Raw genomic sequence first — 23002 nt, 5'->3', positions numbered from 1 at the left:
CAAAATTGCAAGTTCACGTAAATGTTGTTATGTATTATCTCCGATTTATAAAATTCAGGCTACGATTTGGGATTGCTTTGGTTGGATCAATAAGGATAACAGCGTCCTCTGCAGGACTAGAGGAAATGCTACAGTCGAGGACTTTCATCGGAAAGAAATCCCCAGGAAAAATTGCGGATGAAAAAAATTGCTGCTCACGACATCTCGGTCTGTGTACGTGCTGCGTATCGGAGAGCCTCGTCTGATGGAGTGACGTACAGTCTGGTCAAACAAACACCCGCTGTGCTCGGTAGCACTCTCGTAATCTGGGGCAGAAGATCGGAGCAGTCCAACGGAGGTCCCATCTGTTCGTTCAGGCAAACGTTAAATGTTAAAAGAATTCCATGTCACTGTTAGCAAAGAGAAGAAACTTTCTCCCCGTGTCCTGGCCAACAATCCACCCCCACGTAAACTAATGGCGAAATACTGCAGGTGCTGGAAATCTGAAATAAAACAGAACACGCAGCAGGTCAGGTAGCGTCTACGGAGAGAGGAGAATTAGTTAACATTTCAGGTCGATGGCCTTTCGTCAGAACTGCATCCGTTGATAAATTGCTCACGTCACTTGCTGATTGTTGACAACGATAATAATAAACCTTACATTTGATACGGCGCCTCGTCACGTCGTTGAAACGCCTCAAAGCGCTTCGCAGAATATATATATGAAGTGTAGTGACTGCGTATCTTTGTGGGCGAAAGGAATTTTGTTGTATGCACCTTGTCTGCCTGCCACCTGTGGCTGCAAGTACACAGGCGCAATAGTTTTGCGATGATTTGGTGCGATACCAATGGCAAGGATTAAAATTATTTTAACAGTAATCTGGGTGTTGCGACCTTTTCGGCAATCGACCCATCTGTTTACCGTATCAGATAACCTGGCACCAGGATTCACATGCCTGTAGGGTGCGCTGTTGGAGAGAGGTTTTGACTCCTATAAAGGGCTCCAGGAGCTACGGGTGACTTGCCCATTTGGTGTAGTAGTTTTTCTCCTGGCTCCAAGGATAACAATAATAATAATCATCATCATCCTTCCAGTTGGCAGAGTGCCTTCGAGACGTCTCAAAGCGCTTCACAGGATACACTGCAAAGTGAATTACCTCCATCTTTTGTGGACAATGTAATGCTTTCAGGCTGAGCTGTTCTGCTCACTGTTTGAATGCCATCGGCCGCCACCCCCCCCTTCCCCTTCCCTCCTTTACCCCCCCAACCCCAGCTCGGGTCTGAAATGCTGTTATCTGTCCAGGGCCTTGGGACGTCCTCCCAACGTGAAAGGTGTTATACAAATGTAATCTTGTTGTTGTTGTCGTCCTGGAATCAGGAAGGGTGGAGTTGGGGTGGGGTAAGGAAGGGAGGGAGGCAGGTTGGCTCAACTTTGGACTAAGATAGAACTGAGTCGATCTTCTGTGTCGGTCGGTCTCCGCAGTCTGATTCCCTGATCTAGACAGGGTCCTCGGGCACTCCCAAGGCACTACTGCATGACAGACCAGCACGTCTGGCTTGACAGCAGGTCTTTAGAGCTGGTCGGACACCCCACACACACGCTGGCATCTCCAAGCCTGGGCTCTTGCCAATGTGCGTTTCTTCCTTCCCGAAACTAGGGTGGGTCCCACTTGACAGAGTACGCATTCCATTCCAAACAATATGTAGGTGCCAGCACAGTGAAACTCAATCTGGTTTGGAATCTCTTTGGCATGTTGATGGGTTTCTGCTTGTCAGATACTTGGCTGACTGAAAAAGAACAACAACTTGGATTTTTATAGCGACCCTCGCACATGGTTGACTAGGGCGCTTGACAATGGCAGAGCACAATGCTGAGCTGGAGTGAAGTGTGGGGGGGGTGGGGGTGGTCACGTTCGAAGAGGAAGGTCTTCAGGCTCGACCTGAACATAGGGAAGGAAGCGGGAAAAGAAGTGTCAGCCTAGCTCATAGTCTTGGCTGATCCTCCAGCGATGCTCAAGAGGGAACATTAAACCGAGGTCCCATCAGTAACAATTGGAAAAGAGAAGGGAGTCCTTCTTGTCGTCTTAGCCAGCAATTGCCACCCCCCATAAAAAAATGCGGTCGTTCACTTCATGGCTGCTTGCGGGACGTTACTGCGCTGTGCTGTTGCTGTGCGTAAATTGGCTGCCGCGCTCGCCCCCCGCAAAGTACCCAGTCAGGCTCGGGATCGAGTTGCAAAGAACAATAATAATAATAATAATAATCCTTGCATTTGATATAGCGCTTTTCACGTCGGGAGGACGTCCCAAAGCGCTTCACAGAACACACTGTAAAGTGAATTGACTGTATATATTTGTGGGCGAACGCGGCAGCCAATTGCGCACAGCAATGTCCCACAAACAGTCGTAGTTTGAAAATGACCAATTTATTATTGTTTTTGGAGGGATTATTATTAGGTTCTGTGTGGAGTAAGGAAACTTGCCCAAGGTTTGGCCCTCTGCCTGGAATTGAACAATAATAATAATAATAATCCTTGCATTTGATATAGCGCTTTTCACGTCGGGAGGACGTCCCAAAGCGCTTCACAGAACACACTGTAAAGTGAATTGACTGTACATTTGTGGGCGAACGCGGCAGCCAATTGCGCACAGCAATGTCCCACAAACAGTCGTAGATTGAAAATGACCAATTTAATTATTGTTTTTGGTTTTTGGAGGGATTATTATTAGGCTCTGTGTGGAGTAAGGAAACTTGCCCAAGGTTTCGCCCTCTGCCTGGAATTGAACTCAGGTCTCTCACTTGCAAAACAATGGATAAAGAATAAACAATAAGAATAAATATGAAGAAATAATAAGAAATAATAAGAGTAAATAAGAATAATAAGAAATAATAAGAAATAATAATAAGAAATAATAACAAGAAATAATAGGAATAAGAATAAATAATAAGAAATAATAAGAAATGAGAACAATAAGAAATGATCAGAATAAATAAGAATAAGAATAAACAATAAGAAATACGAATAAACAATCAGAATAAATAAGAATAAATAACAAAATGAATAAGAATAAATAACAATAAGAATAAATAAGAATAAATAATAAATGAGCATCGTTTAACAGGTCTGGCTGAGGCGCATGCGCTGTGTGTGTGTCTGGCGGGGGAAAGGGAACTACAGGTCCCAGAATGCACCGGGGGAGGGCGGGGCGGGCGGAGGAGGGAGAGTTCGGCCCCGCCCACCCCAGCCGGGCGAGGGAGGTCGCTGATTGGCCGGGGTGGACGTCAATCAAGCGGTGGAGCGGCGTGACGTAATGCAAGAGGAGCTTCCGGGGGATAAAGAGGCGGGAGGCGGGCCCCCCCGGGGGGGGGGGGGAGGGGGAGGAGAGGGGGAAAAAAGGCGGAAGTGAAGGCCTGAGCTCGGGGCCTGGGGCTCAGTTTCGCTTATGTTCGGAGGGCGATAAGAGAAGTCGAGCGGGAGAGAGACACACAGAGAGAGGAGGAGAGACACCGCCCTCCCTTTGCTTCCTTCTGGGTGAGTGAGCGCGGGAGGCCTTTCTGTATTGATTGAGGAGCTGAGGGAGAGAGGGAGGGGGAGAGGGAGAGGGAGAGGGGGGGGAGACAGAGAGAGGGAGGGGGGTGAGAGAGGGAGGGGGGAGAGAGAGAGGGGGGGAGAGACAGAGAGAGGGAGGGGGGTGAAGGGAGAGAGGGGGAGAGAGAGAGGGGCGAGAGAGAGGGGGGTGTTGAGGGGAGAGAGAAGGAGACACAGATCTTCCCTTTACCCTCCTACCCCCCCCCCCCCCCCCTTTTTGTAGATGAGTGAGTGTGAGTGCGGGAGGGAGGGAGGCCTTTCTACATGGACTGAGGGGCTGAGGGGAAGAGAGAGAGAGTGGGGGGGGAGAGAGGTGGGCGAGAGGGGAGTGAGGGAGTGGGGAGGGAGAGGGGGGTGAGGAAGTGGGGGTCAGAGGGGTGGGGAGGGAGAGGGAGAGAGGGAGTGGGGGTGGGAGAGAGAGGGAGTAGGGGTGAGAGGAGGAGAGAGAGGAGTGAGGGAGAGGGGGGAGTGAGGGAGAGAGAGGGGAGTGAGGGAGAGGGGGGGAGAGTCCTCTCCCCCCCCCCCCCCCCCCCGGGCCCAGTGGCTGCTCTGGCTCCAGATGTGTGGGTTGAGGTGCATTGCAGGGGATGGAGGAGGTTTGGGGAAAGGAAAAGGGAATAGAAGAGGGGAAAGTGGGAGGAGAAGGAGGAGGAGGAAAGGGAAGAGGACACTATTACTCAGAGCTACACACAAGTCAGTATAATTTCCTCTTTCTCTTCCTCCCTCCCCTCTTGTTGGGACTCACTGTCTCAAAGGCTTTTCCCTTCCATCAAATATAACCCTTTATCCTCTTTCGATGGCAGGTCTTTTTGGGGGTTTTTGGGGGGAGAGGAGAGAGAGAGAGAGACTCTGACATCAACTTCTCTTTCTCTCTTGAGGAAATTGTTTTGCCGCTGTGACCGACCGACCTTTTGTTTCAACAGAACTTTTTGAGGAGTCTTTAGGTTTTTTTTTCTCTCTCTCTCTCTCCCTCTCTCTAAGTTAACTATTTCTATTTTTTCTTTAGACGCGCGTGTGTTTTTTATATATATATATATATATTATATATTGCCGCGCACACACACCTGTATTTACGTCGGATAAAAGAGGCACACAAGTTAAGTGGCTGGTGAGACTTGGGGAAAATGGGTCAAGAGTTTCTGCAGAGAATCAGCTGATTGTATTGTCGGGGACGGGACTTCTGTTGCGAAATGGATATGGCCCACAGGGCAAAGCCTTCTGCGTATGTTAGTGCTGTCATTGAAACTACAGCTTATTGCGCGCGCGTGTGTGTGTGTGTGTGTAATACTAATATATATTAGCGTCGAGAAAAATAAAACCAGAAACTTTGGGTCCGGTCGTAGTTCCAGGTTGCCTTTCAGCGCTTTTGCAATGCTGAGCCGATTATTTAGCGTACCTTTGAGGTTTTGCAAGCGGACAGCTATTTATTACAGTGGTGTCCTTCACCATGGGGGGGGGCGGGGGGGCAGGGGGTGCTATTCCTCGCTCAAGCCTTCATTTAGCCGAACATTTCTGAAATGTGTGTAAATGTCTCCCACCGGCAGATTTTAATGCATTTGTTTACCTGGTATTGTGGTCACCGTCATTGTAGTGAAATGACTCGATGGATGTTTATTTAATATTAATAATAACAATAATAATCCTTGCATTTGGCATAACGCCTTGTCACATCTCCGCGTCTCAAAGTATATTTTGTGACCAGGGAGGGAAGCGGTCTGTGATGACTGCCTGCATAAATCGCTCTCGCTCATCAGGATGTCCTATTGGACCTATTTGGTAGTCCTAACTCCCCCCACCCCCACCACCCTCTCCAGAGAATTAACAATCACCCCACAACTCCCCATGAAAATGAAACCAAAAGCAGGAAGTGCGGATCCACCGATTCTTACTCTTTATGTAGATGAGTCCAAAGCGCTGGCGTAATTGCGAGCCTAACTTGCTTTGTTTCGGTTGTGTTTGTGTTCACCTCTGCAGAATCACCTGAGGAAACGTGTGAGCTCTAAGCCGTCGGCATTTTTTTTTTTTTTTTTAACTCGCTGTTCGTAACCTTGACGTTTCCGTAACCACCTCTTGTTAAAAATGGCAGCTGCTTCCTTTTAAGTCGTAAAATAAATGGGAACTCGCGGATTTAGAAATGAGTTTCAAAACGGCTGGACGGCTTTTAATGTGAATTCTCCCCTCCGCTTTTTTTTTTACCCCCTTTAGCAGCAGGGGCGATCCAATTAAGGTTTTTAAAATAAAGGGATTTGGTAGGGTCGCTTTCAGAGAAACTATTTCCTCTGGTGGGAGAATCCAGAACAAGAGGGCATATATTCGCAAAATTAGAGCTTGGCTATTTACTGAGATCGGGAGGCGGTTTTCACCCACAGGGTAGTGAGAATCTGGAACTCTCTCCCCCCAAAAAGCCTGTGGATGCTGGATCCATTCAAATGTTCAAGCCTGAGGTGCATAGATATTTGTGAGGTCAGGGTATCAAAGGGTATTGGGGGCAAGGGCGGGTGATTAGAGTTGAGGTACGGATCAGCCATAATCTTATAGAAGCTGGAGAACAGGCTCGAGGGGCAGAATGGCCTCCTCCGGTTCCTACGTTCCTCTGTTTTGACTTGGGGTGTGAATCATCGCTCTATGCAAACACTGTACTGTAAACTTGTAATGCCATTGTAGCATTTATCTGCTTACTTGCTCGTCAATTCACTCTGACAACCCTTGGCTGACTTGCAGGTGACCAAACACATGGACCATGCCGATCTCTCGGTGTGATGGGCCGTGAGATCCTCCAGGTTGTCTCAACTGGAGTCGTCTCAGAACTGTGATAGTGTTGTTTTGTCCTCGTTGACAAAGGGTCGCTCGTAGATTCCGAGTGTATTTATTTGCGAAACATTTGAGGCGTCGAATGTCCAGAGGGGTTGAATGGTTAGTAATCCTGATGTAGGGCTCAGTATAAATGTTGTGCTCACTGGTGTCTCGGCCACAATAGGGGAAGTGAGGCTGACTCATTGATTAATTGAATTAACCTAAAAAGGCAACCACGTGGTCTTTTGTGTAATTTGTATGCAAGAAGCTTCTAGTGCTCGTAGCCTCTAAAAGACCCAATAACTTTTTTGGGGTGTGGGGGGGGTGGTGTGGTGCGTGGGAGCCATGACTAGGAACTATGCATCTCTTGTAGATGGCTTTATAATCATTGTATTGAAATTTCCATGTCTTGGCTCTACACGGTGCGATGAGTTGCGTAAGAAGAATGCGACACCTTTTACTCCTTTTCTGTTCTTACTCCCTTCTTCCCCCCCCAATCCTAGTCAGTAGCCGAGTATGAGAAATGTCTCCACTGTCAGTTTTGCTATATTTTTACGCATCGACTAAGCTTTGCCGAAGTGGCGTACCTCAGCTACTATAATTCCTTGTTTTAACAGTGGGCTGTGGCAATTCGTTAGCCAGAGAGTTGTTCCGCTCTGGCATACGCTGGGTGAAGGGATGGTGGAAAGCAGATTCGATAGTAACTTTCAAAAGGGAATTGGAGAGGTACTTAGAAGAAGCATGATGGGCCGAATGGCCTCCTTCCGTGCCGTGAAATTCTTTGATTCTATCCTGAGAGCTTCGGTGCTGACCAAACTGGACGCCGTAAAATTTGCTAACTTTTGAATGAGGATTGCATACGCTACGGTTGCTATTTTACACGCTCCTAAAGTATCAGAGATCAAATGTGTTTATTCTAATGCGTGCAGGCCGGTGTGTAAGGTTTGAGTTCAGGAGATGTGCGCAGGCGGTGTGGTCTGATTTGCGGAAGAAGGATCCAAAGTACCAAGGGAAGTGAAAACAAGTCAGGTTTGCTTATTCTTGAAGGCGGAACGTGACTGGCATGCCATCTCTCAGCAGACACAAAATGGTTCCGTGAGAGACGGTTGAAGCACAAATTTTAAACTCGCCGAATTGCTGCTTTCTACCAACGCAAAGGAAAGATTGAGCTGATCGTCTGTTTAAGACGCAGAATGCTTTGTACAGTACGGTGTTGGGTGGGTGGGTGGGGAAGGAGAAGAGGAAGGTATTATCAGAAGAATATTAAGAATTTGCTGGCGAAAGAAGACCAAGGTCCATCCCGTTCGCCTTTCCACCATAATAATAATAATAATAATCCTTGCATTTGATATAGCGCTTTTCACGTCAGGAGGACGTCCCATCCTGGCAGTCGCTTGACATGTTGTGTCCCGAACTGCTTATTGTGTCCCCGGATATTATTTCCGAACGGAAATCTTACCCTATTTGTGCTTGAAAGAATTGTGCTCCCGTTAGCTAAGAGGTACGAATGAAGCTTGGGGTTTAACCCGCGGGGAGTGAGAGTTGGAAAGCAATTCAAACTGGATTGTTTGTACATCCAGCGGTTCGTTTAAAAGTGGGCGGGGAGGAACTTCGAGTCCCCCACCTCAAGCAGGAAGCGACGCCAATGTGAGATACGATAATAATACTGATCTACAGTATCGGGATCTAATGCCTTGTTGCAACGTCTCAAAGTGCCTCGCAGGTAAATTTGCCAATTACCTGACGGGTGCAATTTATTGACCCGAGAATTGGTCCTTACTATAGAACTGGTGTTTGCCCCTTTCTTGCTGACGTTGTCCACAATTTCTAGGTGGCAAACTTTCTTCCCCTGCTTTGATTTAAATCGACTCTGCCAGTGTGACAACACTGAGCGTTGGTGGACTGAATATGACTTGAGGGCAGGGAGGTCCGTATCTGGTTTAACTGGTGATAACCACTTAACTGTGTGCTTTATTGGAGGTGATGCCCAATTTCCTTGTGTGCATTCCTAAACCTGATCCGACTTGACTTTAACGTGGAAGGCGTTGGGGGTTTGTTTTTTTTTCGCTCGTTTTCAGACTTGACAAATAGTGATGCAATAACCTACAGAATTGTGAACTTTCTCTTGGTATTGTGGCTTGTAGTTGTGATGTCAAGTGTGACTTTTGACAAATCTGCTATGATTTGCTGCTTATGCCCATTCGTCGTAGTTATTGAAAGGCCTCTTATATTCTCCTTTCGTGGGGTGCTACTGATTGCCACTTATGTATTTATAATAATAACCCTCGCATTTGTTGTAGCGCCTTATCGCGTCTTCAGGACGTCTCAAAGCGCTCCACAGGATACACTCTAAAAATCTAGTGACTGTAGTTTGCGAGCGAAACGCAGCAGCCAATTTGTGCACAGCAGCGTCCCACAACCTGTCGTGTTGTTATCATTTATGATGGATTGTTATAATCTGATGGAGATTTCTTTTTTTTTCACTTTAATGTGAACCATTTAAATTCCGAAGAGATTACCATCTGTTTACACACATTCTACTTTGCACCTGACCTCTTTGGTTCCCCGTAATTCAAGCCTATTTCACGTGTCAGCGTAGGTTAGATTGGCCTTGGAATATTGCCCCTACCTACCTGCCCGTACCCTCCGTTCCTCCGGCTCCGGTCTGCTCCACGTCCCCCGCCCCAACCGCCCTACCATCGGTGGCCGGGCCTTCAGCCTCTCAGCCCCGAGGCTCTGGAACTCCATCCCCCAGTGCCTTCGCCGCTTCCTCCCTTTCCTCCTTCAAGGCCGGTCTCAAAACCTTTCTCTTTGACCGAGCCTTCAGCTCCCCTCTCGACTCTCTACCCCCTCCTCGCTCCCTCCCTTCCCTCCCCTCACCATTTCCCCCAATGCTCGGGTCATGACCCAACTGTGCAGCGCCTTGGGACGTCCTCCTGACGTGAAAGGCGCTTTATAAATGGAATCTTGTTGTTGTTGTTGCTCGTTGTATAATGGTTCCCGCCGTCAGCCGACAACCGAATTGCTGAATTTGGAAGTGAAATTGCACGGCGTTCTGGCTGAGGATTGATAAAAGCGTCGTTGGGGTCTGTCGAGGTTGATATCTGAACTGCTTATTGCTGCGTGGGTCCCTCCCAGCCCTGCGATGACTTGACTTCACGCTGGCTGGCTGGCTGGCGGATTAAACTGCTTATTGTCCGGAGGCGTTTGTCTCGACGGTTACCGCCGGCCGTGGTATCTCGTCCAAACCGTCCTCGCGACGTCTTGAGTTTTCGATTGACAAATTTCCGATGCCTCGATCGAATTAGCTGGGCTTTTCATCGTTCGGAGATTTTAAAACGTGTCCGGGGGTGGATTCTGTCACCCGCATTTTCCATCAAGCCTCGGCTTGGCTCAGTTGGTTCAGAACGCTTCTGGTTCAGTAGGTTGTGAGTTCAAGCGTTTCGTCTGGGCTTTGAGCTCCGTCTCGGCTGACATTCAGTTAATGGTAATAGGCGAGCCTTGGCTGGACTGTCAGAGGAATGCTGCCTTGTCAACGGGTAACCATCCTTTGGGATGCATGTTAAACTGTCTACATGTCATGGGTACTGTCAGACGCATTGTATCTGAGGTGTTCAGTACACATGTTCGTATTGTAATGCTGCCCTGCCTTGGTAGGTTCGCATTAATAATAGATTCGACATGCCGTGTAGGTTCAGTTTGCAGACGATGCGTTTTACAGTGCTGAAAGTTCACTGAGGAGACTGGAGAGTTGTACTGCGCAGCACGTAATTATGTGCCGAGCGCTATGGCACAGCTCACTACTGTCCGCATCGAAGCGCTGACCGACCGGTCTGACGTTTCGAGAGTGACGCCTGCTTCAGATTATTTTGGTCAAGGGATTCCGTTGTCTCTTCCAGCGACCGCCAGTGTCTTCTGAGCCAGTTATGTGTTCACTTTCAGGCTGTCAGCTGCAAATGGAGCTTGGGAATGCTTGGGAAGGCAGTTATCTTGATTTCAGGGAAAGGGGAATGAATAATGCAGACTGCTCTCTCCATCGCACCAGTTGTCTGCTGTTGCCTGAGAGTAAAATAATAATAATAACGGTGATGGTCCTTGCATTTGATATTGCGCCTTATCACGTCTTTGAGACGTCTCAAAGCATTTCACAGGATATATTTTGTGGGCGAAAATGTGTCAGGAACTCTGGAGGAGCCTACTTAAGCGCTTTGAGGCATCTCAACGATGGGATAAGGCACTGGATCAAATGCAAGGATTATTACTATATTTAGTTTCCTTCTCTGGGATGAATCCAGGAAGTATTGAAGCGGCTGAGATTTGGAACCGGGACTCTTGACCACTTCCGTTTTGTTTGGTTCTGGCAAAGATGCTTAAGTTGTAGCTTCTTGTGGTTGTCATTTCATCGTGGTCATAATAATAATCCTTGCATTTGATAGAGCGCCTTATCATGTCTTTGAAACATCTCAAAGCGCTTCACAGAATATACCGTAAGGTGTAGCGACTGTATATTTTGTCATTGCAAGCGCTGCCTCTTCAGAAGCACTTTTGGTTGTTTTATTGGCATATCCTTGAGCAGTTCAACTACTTCTGCTCGTCGTTGGTTTAAAACAAGGCAAAACAACTTCTTCTAGCTAAACAGGCTGCTTACAGCTTGTTTCCTTTTTTCCCCAATCGCTGTGCGAGGACATTTTTTTTGTTCCTGTAGCTGTTTTAACAGTTTCCGGTAAAGCACTTCGGTGCTGACTTGAAACCTGTTCTGCTTTATCCGCTTTACATACCAATTCGACAGCGTGAAGTGTATTTGCTGTGCTAGCCGTTTAGGAGAGCTGTATAAACACTCTCGAGTTCACTGCTGCTCTTTAATCCTTTAAGGAGACCTTTGTCAGTGCAAATTGTTCCGCGCTAGACTGCACCTTTATCAAAGGTGGTGGTTTCTCATTTTGTTATGAACAAAAGCTCCAATACAATAGCAAATTGCATTTTCTTCCCACGTTTTGCCCACAAAATATACAGTCAATTCACTTCACGGCATAGTCTGCAAAGCCCTTTGAGACGTCTCGAAGGCGTGATAAGGCGCTATAACAAATGCAAGGTTTATTATAATTATTATTATGGAGCCCTGCTTGTTTGAGCCTCTCTTACAGCCCCTCAGGTCTTTGAAGACTACCTCTCTATTGCCTAGAATCTCTTCCTCCAAGATCATAGGGTGCGGGGGGGGTGGTGAGAATCCAGAAATAGATGTTCTAGATCTCTGTAAACCTCATGAGCTTTTGACACCTTTTTACCATGTAGCTCAGTGCACCGAGCTAACTTGTTTTCCGCTCTGTTTTGCAGCTCTGACTCGCCTCTGCGGTAACTGTCTGTGTGTGGCGTCCTCCTTGATCTTGGCCTCGCACGGAGCTCTCTGCCATTGGCCGTGCGTGTTCTGGGAAGAGTTCCGACAGGGGTCTTGCACTTTAGGTCATGGCGGGTCGCGGAAACACAGCTCGATCCAACGGGCCAGCCGCTGGGAGTAAGATCTGTCAGTTTAAACTGGTTCTTCTGGGAGAGTCGGCGGTGGGCAAATCCAGCCTGGTATTGCGCTTTGTGAAAGGACAGTTTCACGAATTTCAAGAGAGCACAATCGGAGGTGAGTGACGAGGCAGAAGGCACTTCAGACTGGTGGGTCTCTATCAGCCTTCGGTTCAAACCCTTGATCTGCTGACTAAACTTTCTCTTTGGTTGTGTTTTCGCTGCCTTGCTTTCGCTTTCTCGTTTCCTTTTAACAAAGCACTCGATGGTCCTGGCCTGCACTGCTGCTGGAATGGAGGTCCCTGTAGCTACCCGTTGAAAGAGCCACATGGTAGGACAGGATTTGGGATTAAATGATTATTCCTTCCTCAGACTTTAGCAACTGCCCTACCCTGTGTCGTTTTTACCCCCACTTTCTGCTCAGATAAGATTAGCAGCTGGGTTGACTTGTAATTTTATCATTGTCGGAGGTGATGATCATTCCTAGTAATATTCTGGACTTGAATCCTCTTTCGAGGAATGTAGGTAAGTATCTCTGGAAGTAAGGAAATGCTTGTACTAAACTCCCGATGCGTTGGGCGCTCCTTGGAGTTGCCCGGTGTGTGTTTTGGAGCGACTTAACTTCCTGTCAGATTGCCAGCCTTCAGTTAATTTTTCTTTTAGTGCCAAAATGTAGTTTGCTGAGGCTTAATGGGATGCTGTTCGCAAGTCCCGTGCTCTTCTAGTTCCTGCCCAACCTGTTGTGCTCCAGAAGCCAACGGTTTAGCTGTTGATCCACAGAGACCCAATGACTTGTCTGTCGATCAAGTGTGAAACCACTTAATACAGAGGAATTATTAATGCTTTTAGCACTCTTAATCACGGGGTTCAAGAGCAGGAAGCAGTGCAGGTATCTCAACTGAATAACAGGATAAAGCATTAGCTCTGTTCAGATGTGCAAGATAGTGAATAACTTGGAATACACAACAACTGGGAACTTTGTTCCAGTAAAAGCAAAACAGGGACTTAACTTGCAGTGTAAACGTAGACTGACTTTTTTTTCATAATGCCATAATCTTTCATAAAACTCTCGTATTGTTCCAAGCACAGTTGACTGTTTTCCACTTTAAGATTTGGGTAATTTGCGGGGGGGTTTTGGCTGGTTAAAATCGGATCAATTTTTTTAAAAAAAAGTGGAATACAGTGCTGTGAGCAGCTTAAGTTCCACTTGACTTAGTTATAAACTTGCCAAGGAATCATACATCTAAAAAAGAGTGTATGACGACTAATGGGATTCCGCCTGCACCAGGACATCATTGTTTGTTTGTGTCCTCACTTGGCCTTCCTGCTTCATGAACGGAAAAGTCCTGAGGCCAGACAGTCGGAGTAAATGGGGGGAAGAAAGTGCCAGAGACAGAGAGAGAGAGGAAATGTCACAGATGTCCACTGCACCACTGGCTCGGGACTTGGCTTGTCAGCAACGAAGTCCAAATTCACAACACGAGCACTCTTCTTTTGGAAGACTAAGCACTTGTGACGCTGTGCTTTTCAGTCGCGAGCACTTTTATTTTTTAAAAAAAAAGGTTCGACGCTAAAGAATGGTGGCAACTCTTTAAAACCGCTCTTTGCTGGCCGGGTGGAAATCCTGTTACTGGTTGCAGTGGGAGTTTTGCTGGTTAAACCTGCTCCGTAACGTTTGAGGTTGTGCGACTCGCTCTCTAAGATTAGCCAGTTGAAATATTTCTGTGACCCGATCACACGTTCAAAAACGCTCTGCATTGGTCTGTTATTTTGAAGTTAGTTCAGTGGTTATTAACCTGACCGGGTCTCTGGTTCACGTCATAAAACTGACGTAAGCTGAACATACGGAGGTTTCAAGTCCAAGTGACACGAGGCCAAAACAGGACACTTATCATGTTCTATAGTTACACCTTAACCAGATGGTTACTGTAAGATTATTGCACTTCTAGGTCCTGTATGTAATGTCCCCCTTGGAGAGTGTGTGTGTGCGTGTGTGTGTGTGTGTGATGTGATGTCAGTTACTTTCCAGTTTGGTTCATGGTAAGTCAGGCATGTTTTGTGGATTAATATTTAACTAAGGTGCTTTCTTTAATTGAATTACTGCAGTCTCTGCTTCACTATCAATTACTGCCCAGAAAAAATATACTTCCCTCTAGACTTTTTCTGCTTGCGCATATTGCCTTTCCAGCTCTTAATTGTCCTCCGCTGATCAACTTTTCCTTTTCCCCTTCCTGTCTTTGTTCCCTCCCTCTCCCCACGCACACATTATAGTTATCATTTATTTAGGCCTTTAGGGTCAGTGTAGCTTTAACGATTCTCCTGAAATTCCTCGTCGATACATATTTTAAACTCGTCGTCTGTTTCAGTTGTCCAACACTGTGTTAGCCAAATGATTTCCATTGGTATCCGCGTAATCATGCATTTGGAGTCCTGTAGCTCAGTGGTTAGAGCACTCGCTTTGCAAGTGAGAGACCTGAGTTCAATTCCAGGCAGAGGGCGAAACCTTGGGCAAGTTTCCTTACTCCACACAGAGCCTAATAATAATCCCTCCAAAAAAAAAACAATAATAAATTGGTCATTTTCAATCCACCACTGTTTGTGGGACATTGCTGTGTGCAATTGGCTGCCGCGTTCGCCCACAAATATACAGTCAATTCACTTTACAGTGTGTTCTGTGAAGCACTTTGGGACGTCCTCCCGACGTGAAAAGCGCTATATCAAATGCAAGGATTATTATTATTATGGGCCCGGGAAGACTTAAGCTTCAATTTTCTGGCGTTTTGACTGATATTCCTCGCTGAAGATCAAACCTCCATTCCTTTGCTAATTGTGGGATACCAACTGATGCAATTAAGTTCCTGTTTATGTAACCATTGCAGTACTTCTGTGACTAGCTGAGATTTGTATCACAGACACCAATGCTGAGAAAATTTTGGCGCCTGACTGTCCGGTGCCTTGGGACGTCCTCCTGACGTGAAAGGCGCTGTACACATGTAATTTGTTGTTGCCTTAACTGTTGCTTACACCGAGCGTCTGCTTGTTGCTTCCAGCTGCCTTTCTAACACAAACCGTCTGCTTGGATGATACGACGGTCAAGTTTGAGATCTGGGACACAGCCGGACAGGAGCGGTATCACAGCCTGGCACCGATGTACTACAGAGGGGCCCAGGCTGCCATTGTAGTTTACGACATAACTAACACAGTGAGTGACACTCATATCCACTTTGTCTTCCTGCCAAGTGTTTCCTTCCCGCTGCATAGATCAGGGCAAGTAGCCAAGCTATCAGATGTTGTCAGATGGGTTTAATTCCGGGCAGGGTGAAATGTTGGGCAAGTTTCCACACGCCTCTGTTTACCCAGCAGTAAGTAGGAACCTGGTTGTTAGTCGATTGATGGATCGCTTTTCCGGGGATAATAATCCCTTCAAAAAAACAATAATAATTTGGTCACTTAATCCATGACTGTTTGTGAGATGCTGCTGTGCCCAATTGGCTGCCGCGCTTCTCCAACAAAACATCCAGTCAATCCACTTTACAGTGCATCCTATGAAACGCTTTGAGACGTCTCGAAGACGTGATAAGGCGCGATATCAAGTGCCAGGATTATTATTATGGGGGCAAGTAGCGGCGCTTTCAGATCTTTCGAAAAGGCACCCTAAAGATGTACGTTTCGTCTGTGTGGACATTCAAACGCTGAAGAGCTCTTCGGTGACTTCCTGTAGATTTTGTAGCCAGCTTCAAAGAAGGGGTGCAGTAGTCAGGCCCAGAGTTATCCACTGAGCAGTGGAATGCAGCGTGCTGTTATGCACAGACCTTCAACTGGTGCTGAACTTCGTGGCAAATGCGTGTGTTTTTTTTTTAAAAAAGGAGACATTTACACGAGCCAAGAACTGGGTAAAAGAGCTCCAGCGGCAAGCCAGCCCCAATATAGTCATCGCTCTAGCCGGGAACAAGGCTGACCTTGCGAACAAGAGAGCTGTTGAATTTCAGGTAAATTGATCCACAGAATCGCTGTTTTGGGTACATTCGGTTCTATTTATTGAGAGCCTAACATTGCACATTGCCAACCAAATTGACCTTTTCCCCATCTTTCTCCTGAAGGCATTCGATGCTTTGTCTACTGCTGCAGAGTTCTCTCGCGCTAGTTAGCCATTTGGCTTTCGCGTGTGGGTCTTGACTGAAAGCTGAACAAATTGGCAGCTTCTCATTCAACAATGACACCACTAACAGTACTTGCTGACAGAATAATAATAAGTTGGTGACTGTTGGTGGGACTCTGCTATGTGCAATTAGCTTGGCTGCAGCATTTTGCCCACAAAATATACAGTCTAATCACTGTACAGTATATTCTGCTTTGAGACGTCTCGAAGACGCGATAAGGCTCAAGGGGTCAACTTTACCAGCTGTAATGGGAGATATGGTTATCTTTTGATTGCATGGCTCAGCTACTCGCTGAATGAACCTACCTAACTGTGTGGAGTAGAGAAAGCAAATCCGAATCCATTATCAATCAATTGGTTAGATACGAGCCAAGACTGGATGCCTTAGACATTGGGCTGCTCTTATTTTTACAGGAAGCGCAATCCTATGCAGACGACAACAGTTTGCTGTTCATGGAAACCTCAGCAAAGACAGCTATGAATGTAAATGAAATATTTATGGCCATAGGTATGTGAATGCTCAAATCCCTGAATGTTTCCAAATGCTGTGCGTGTGCTTTTTCTAACTTCTGCCTTATTTGAAAACCACAGGAGTTCACTCTGTTCAGATCTTGAGTTACTCAGCTGTACCGATGTCGAGCAGCAAAAATAAATGACATTTGTATAGGGCCATTCACGTCGGGATGACTTCCCAAGGCGCTGGACAGTTAGGGATTTACACAGCTAACGCGTGCTTTGTATCTGTCATGTTTAGTGCAGACAATCCTTACCTGGCACGTGGAATATGACTTGCCTATCTGGAAGTAGACAATTGTTAACTTGCTGTGAGTTTGGGAGGAGGTGGAGACTCATTTGGAGAATTTAAAAACAAAGCAGAAAAAAAAAACAACAGAGTGGAAAAGTTGCGCTGGAGTGCCTATTGCTGGATCGTATCGCTCGGTCTAACACTTTCTTCTTTAATGTGCGTTAAACTTGTAGCCAAAAAGCTGCCGAAGAACGAACCACTAAATGCAGGTGGAACTGCGGGCCGGAGCAGGGGTGTGGATCTGCAGGAGACCAATCAGCACAGCAGGAGCCAGTGCTGTGGAGCCTGAGACGGTAGCTGACAGATGTCTTCACGACCTGACCCGACCCACCCTTACCCCACCCTCAACCAGGACTCCCGCCCCCCCCACCCACTCCCCTCCTTACCACTTGCACTTACCGCCGGAGCGACCTGCGATCGCTGCGTTAATTCTCCGCACCACTCTCTCCCCATCAGAAAGATTATATTATTAAAAAAAAAAAAATTTTTTTTAAACAAATCAATTAGCCAAATCTTAAAACTCACCCCTTTTTAGGAAAAACTTTACACTTTCTCTCTTCCCTCTAAACCCAGTGGCGGATGCATGCACCGGTTATATTACCCCCCCACCCACCCAAATCCCACCCACTTCAAATGGGACGATTCCTTCACTTGGGACTCTACAATCGTGTGTGTTTTATTCCGGTGAGAGGAAAAACAAAATCATTTAGAAGTATGATGAGGTATGTATCCTGATGAAATCTCACATCTTAAAAGAAGTTCGTGCAGCTCACCTCCCCCCACAGCCCCTGCCCAACCCGCTTCCCCTTTCCTCACCCACACCCTCCCAACAAATCTGTGACCTGTGTTCATTGAACTTGAAATCGGTTGTCTAAATGCTTGTGGTCTTGACCAAATCAGAATTATGAATACTGAGCAGGGCTTTCCTCTTTGTATTGTAAGTTTTATTTTTTTTCCCCCCCTTTTACCGGGGTATTCAATCAGTGAATCAGTTTTGTCGATAACAGCACCTTCCAATATATCTTTTTTTTCCGCACGCTCGCGCTCTCTCTCTCTCTCTCTCTTTCTCTTCCTCTTTGTGTTTTGAAGGCGCAAAGAATTTACCCTCTCGGTTTCCAGTATAATGCACTATTCTGTTCAAGATATTTTGCAATAACTTGTACATTTTTTGATGTCTTCGGAGGCTGTGTTATCACTAATGTCAGTAATTAACTGCTCTCGCACAGTGCTCTGATGTGGAGCACATAGACACCCACGCGCACACACACACACACAGACACACACACACACACAGAGACAAACACACACAGAGACATGTGCTGTGACTGTTAACATTCAAGCCAGCTTGTCTGTGTAAAGAAAACCCAACCTGTAATTCCATTTGACAAATAAAATCGAGGGAGGTATCAATTCAACTCAACCCCAGTTTGAATCTCTGTAAAATGTTACGAGTGCCTCGATTGCCTTGAATCTATCTTATCTACATATATCTCTGCCCTTTGTATCTCCTGTGTAATGAAGTGTTGACCAATCTCCACCTCTGCATATATTCGTATGATGGAACTAATTCTTGTAACTACTTGAGATATATAAAAAAAAGTGTGCTTCAAAAACTGTGTTCGCTGGAAGTTTTCAAATCCCTTTGTGGCCTCCCTACCATCTTACCCCGACCCAAAACCCACTGCCTCCAGCCTCCTCTCGACTGGCTCCGGCCTCCTTTATGTCCCTCGTGCCCTCCGTTCCACCATCGGTAGCCGTGCTTTCAGCCACTACCCTCTGAAACTCTGGAACACCCTCCCTCTATCCTTCCGCCGTGCCCCTTACCTCCCCCATCTTCAGGTCGCAACTGAAGACCCTCCTCTTCGACCGTGCCTACGGTCACCTCCGCCCCCACCCCCCCAACCGGTCTCGAAGTCATGCTCCGCCACTGTCAAGTGCTCTGGGACTCTACCCTGCGTGAGGGGGCGCTGTGTAAATGCGAGTTGTTGTTGGAAGTATTGATTCGCATTCCCAGGGTGTTTTCTTTCGGAACGCTTGGAGCCACAGTCGAATAATTTTTTATCCACGGTGAGAACTGTCAACACACTGACCTTTAAATCAGTACCGGCATTGCAGTTGTGGGCAAGTGCTGCGGGCAAGTGCTTAACCTGCCAGTGTTTTGCTTTCATTCCAACTCTACCAAAAAAAAAAAAACTTTTTGTTAACGCATCCTGATCTGTCTCTGCCCCACCCTAATTGGCCCTTCAACATGTAACGTGGGCAGCTTTCTAAGAACCATTGGTAATTTAGAAGCCAATGGGACCTTTTGACTGTTCCTCCGCTTTAATCTATAAAAGCATCAAGCTCCTGCCTCTTCTGTCCATTACCCTCGCAGGGACTCTTGTCTGGCTGGGAGCAAGTGTCCCTCTGGTTCAAGATTGGCTGAACATTTTCCATCACCTCGTTGCTTGTCATGTTTATGAGGGCGGTGTCTGGCAGCAACCTTTCGTACTGATCTCTTGAAGTGAGTTCAGTGGTGTGACAGAGGTGAATTGACTGATGTGTAGGCTGGTTGGGTGGAGAAAGTATGCATCGGCTTCTATCAGACTGGAAGGAGGCAAGCTTCTACGGGGGAATGAATTATAACAATAATGATAACCCTGGCATTTGATACAGCGCCTCATCACGTCTTCGAGACGTCTCAAAGCGCTTCACAGGATACACTGTAAAGCGAATTGACTGTATATTTTGTGGGCGAAACGCGGCAGCCAATTGCGTACAGCGGCGTCCCCACAATCAGTGGTGGATTGAGCGACCAAATTATTATTTTACTTACCCAATGTTGCCTCAGCTGTTTTTCCGAATGAAAGACGCTATCTTACAAGCTGAAGGAAGTTCTGCAGTGGTAACAAAGACGACGTCTTGCATTCATGTAGCGCCCCTCACGACGGAGGGTGTCTCGAAGCGTTTAAACCAGTGAGTTGGAATTCAAGCATGTGCTGGGCAGGCATCTTCTTACGTAGAGTTTCATTCTTGTGTGCGGTTCAAGAGCTTTTTCTGGACTTGACTCTCAAAGCTATCTCACTACTGTACTGCTCTGTGCTGGTAATTTTTAACAAGTTGATATGTAGATCCTCTTAACGCACCGCAGTGCGAAACATAACTCCCAACTGCGTTCATGTGAAAGCTGCGGTATTAAAATCCTATAGAAATCATCTCTGCGGTCTCGGTGAGTAATTTGTTTATTTATTGAATTACTCAGAGTTGTTATTTATAGTTTTATTTTTCGGGTAGCCTGGCGTCTGATTACACGTGCAGATACATCCATGGCCGGGTTCGAAGGCCAACAACAACAAGATTGCATTTATAGAGTGCCTTTCACTACGGGAGGCGCTGGACAGTTGGGTCGGGACCCGAGCAAGGGGGAAATGGTCAGGGTGAGGGGAGGGAGGGAGCGAGGAGGGGGGAATGGTCAGGGTGAGGAGAGGGAAGGGAGGGAGCGAGGAGGGGGTAGAGAGTCGAGAGGAGAGCTGAAGGCACGGTCAAAGAGAAAGGTCTCGAGACCGGCCTTGAAGGAGGAAAGGGAGTGGGTGGGGGGCCTCATACGGACCCTAAACTCGCACAGACTGAGCTAAATAACCCATTTCCCTTCTGTACTGCCCTTCGAACCTGCACGCAGAAATTTCTGTGGCTGGAACGGACGACGTAAGATCCAGTACATCAGTTTGGTTTGAATTATAATCGAATCGGACACCTGCCCCGGAAGACGCTGAGGTCTTTTGCCACGGGATTAAATTGACCGTCCCCGAGAGAGTTGGCAGCAGCTTCCAAGGGAATCGGGTGGAATTATTTTTTTTCTCTCCGTGCGAACGTTAATTTATTCTGCGATAATTGATACGGAATGGCTTCTGGACAGCGCCGTCTCACGTTGTCCTCCGTTCAGAACGCAGTAAAACCGATAACGAGTCACTCCAAGGAGAAAAGGGAATTACTCATACATGTATAAATGCGTACGGAATAATTCGTAACCTTTTTTTTTGTATTTCTACGAAAACCCATTCAGAGGAGTGTTGAATACAAAGTCCAGTCAGTTGATTAGAAAGCCCGTAAATATGATTCGAGGTATTCCGACAGTTTCTAAACCGACTCGATCCCATCGTTTGTTTTCTCCAGTGAAACGGTTGTGTCCGATTCGACGCGACGGTGTAACGCCCAAAGAGTCGACGTTTTTAATGTGAAAATGTGGCGACTCGAGAGTTTCAGCAAAAAAAAAAGACGCTTTTTATTGACAGATGTATATTGGTCAAACAAAACTTTCTACACACAAGGAAACGTTAAGGATCAGTGTGTGTGTGAGTGTATATATATATATCTTAACACAACAGATACGTTCTTGCGCTGTGTATAAACTGCACAAGATATTGTGTTGCTGAAAGAACTTCCACATATAAGAGGCAAGATAACATTAAAGATCTGTGTGTGTGTGTGTGTATATATATATATATCTCTCAACAGAGCAGATACATTCTTGCGCTGTGCATCAATTGTGCACGAGATAGTGCGTTGCTTAAAGAAAATTGTGCTGAGATAATAATAACCCTCTGCGAGCGATACCAGCGCCTTATCACGTCTTCGAGACGTCTCAAAGCGCTTCACGGGATACGCTGCAAAGTGGAGCGTACTGCGTGTTTGCGGCCTCGGTTGCGCCCAGCGTCGTCCCCCCACCAGTGGTCGCGGATTGAGTGACTAAATTATTATTTTTTTTGGTTTGTTTTTGGGTGGACTACTGCACAACAGTGCGGTGGAAGAGTTCATTCGCCGTCTGCCGCTTCAGCCTTTCTTCCTGTCTTCCTCCTCCTCCTGCGCTGGCCGCTGTGTGTCGGGGCTTGGCTGGGCAGGCGTTGCTGGGTGAGGGGTGAGGCTGATGGACACGATGCGCTCGCGACCGGCTGCCAGGGTCCGGAGCGGGGCCTGAATGTGTAGCACGCCCTCGTGGGACAGGGAACAAGACAGCGCCTGTTCGTCCACACCCTCCGGCAACACGTACTCCCTCTCGAACTCTTCCCGCCGGTAGCTGCAGCAGCCGTCCGCCCCTTCCTCCCTCCTCTCTTCCCACCTTCCCGACACCAGCACTTTCCTTCCCACCACTTTCACGCTCAGCTGCTCCGGAGAGAACTTCCGGACGCCCAGAGACACAGCCAAGCCGGCTTCGCCGCCTCTGGCCTCCTGCCCATTCCGGCTCCTGTTCCGCTGCCAGACCACCTTCTCCTCCTGTTCCAGGAGCCGGTGGATCCGCTTCACAAAGTCCAGCTGGTGCCAGAGCCCCAGGAAGCCCAGGCTGGAGCCGGGCCACGGGTTGACAGGCTGACGGCAACTCCGACAAGTCTGCAAAGAGCCACAACTCAACATCGCTGCTTGTCCGTCTGTGTCTTTCTGAGGCTTCTTCTCGCTCGGAGCTCAGTCCGTCTCTGTGCTGCGGCTGTTGCAAGTGCTTCTGCCCCAGAGCCCTTTTATCTACCGTCGCCTGGACTTCCAGGCGCTTTTAGAAGGGGCTTTGCTGGAGATTTTGTGTGTGTATGTCTGTCGTGTGAGTCAGAAAATAATAGGACACCTGACTCATACTCTCAGTCTGGCTACACAAACACAGCGATGTTATGTGACTCCTCACAGCACAGACGCGTGTGGAATGGACTGACATCAGAGCTGGAATTGGGAGGAGCGACAAATAGAGGCTGACTCACTTTTTGCCGGTGGGACTGCGTACTTTGCAGGCAAGGGGCGAGCATTTGCTCTTATTTGATTTAGACGGTCATTTCTTCCCAAGAGGGAGTCGGCCTCTATTTTCGCTCTGGCCAGCTCTCATGTCGGTCCATTCCACAAGTGTCTGGGTAACGATTCAGCAAATAAAGCTAGTTGTTCACATCATGGCTATTAGTGGGAACGTTGCTGTGCAAATTGACTGCTGTCTTTGCCTGCACAGCTTTTGAGCAAGTTTAGGAATTGTAAGATTAATATTTTGAATGCATCTATCAACTGTTGAATTAATACTTTGATACTCTAGTAGTCAAGATATTACTTTGAATTGGTTTATAAACAGTTGCATTAATACAGTACTTTGAATTAGATTATAAAGACTTATGTGACTTTGAATTATCTTTTAAATAGTTGAAAATTGGTATTAGTGTAT

At 47.0% G+C, this 23002-nt stretch overlaps 2 protein-coding genes across 2 annotated transcripts; one reads left to right on the top strand and one right to left on the bottom strand.

Moving 5' to 3' along the window:
* The first annotated feature begins 3347 nt into the window (after positions 1 to 3347).
* Positions 3348 to 20030, top strand: LOC103189179 (ras-related protein Rab-5C). Its single transcript, XM_007909500.2, has 6 exons — positions 3348 to 3511; positions 11696 to 11990; positions 14923 to 15074; positions 15739 to 15861; positions 16446 to 16539; positions 17010 to 20030. The coding sequence occupies exons 2-6, from the start codon at positions 11825 to 11827 to the stop codon at positions 17123 to 17125; spliced, it is 651 nt and encodes a 216-aa protein (XP_007907691.1). The 5' UTR covers positions 3348 to 3511; positions 11696 to 11824; the 3' UTR covers positions 17126 to 20030.
* Positions 20031 to 21554: 1524 nt separating this feature from the next.
* LOC103189180 (heat shock protein beta-11) lies at positions 21555 to 22421 on the bottom strand. Its single transcript, XM_007909501.2, has one exon. The coding sequence runs from the start codon at positions 22222 to 22224 to the stop codon at positions 21646 to 21648; it is 579 nt and encodes a 192-aa protein (XP_007907692.1). The 5' UTR covers positions 22225 to 22421; the 3' UTR covers positions 21555 to 21645.
* Between the last annotated feature and the right edge of the window lie 581 nt (positions 22422 to 23002).

This window comes from Callorhinchus milii, unplaced genomic scaffold (assembly GCF_018977255.1).
Source record: "Callorhinchus milii isolate IMCB2004 unplaced genomic scaffold, IMCB_Cmil_1.0 Scaffold23, whole genome shotgun sequence".
NCBI classification, from domain to species: domain Eukaryota; kingdom Metazoa; phylum Chordata; class Chondrichthyes; order Chimaeriformes; family Callorhinchidae; genus Callorhinchus; species Callorhinchus milii.
The sequence above is the reverse complement of the archived record's forward strand: the minus strand, read 5'-3'. Positions and strand labels throughout refer to the sequence as shown.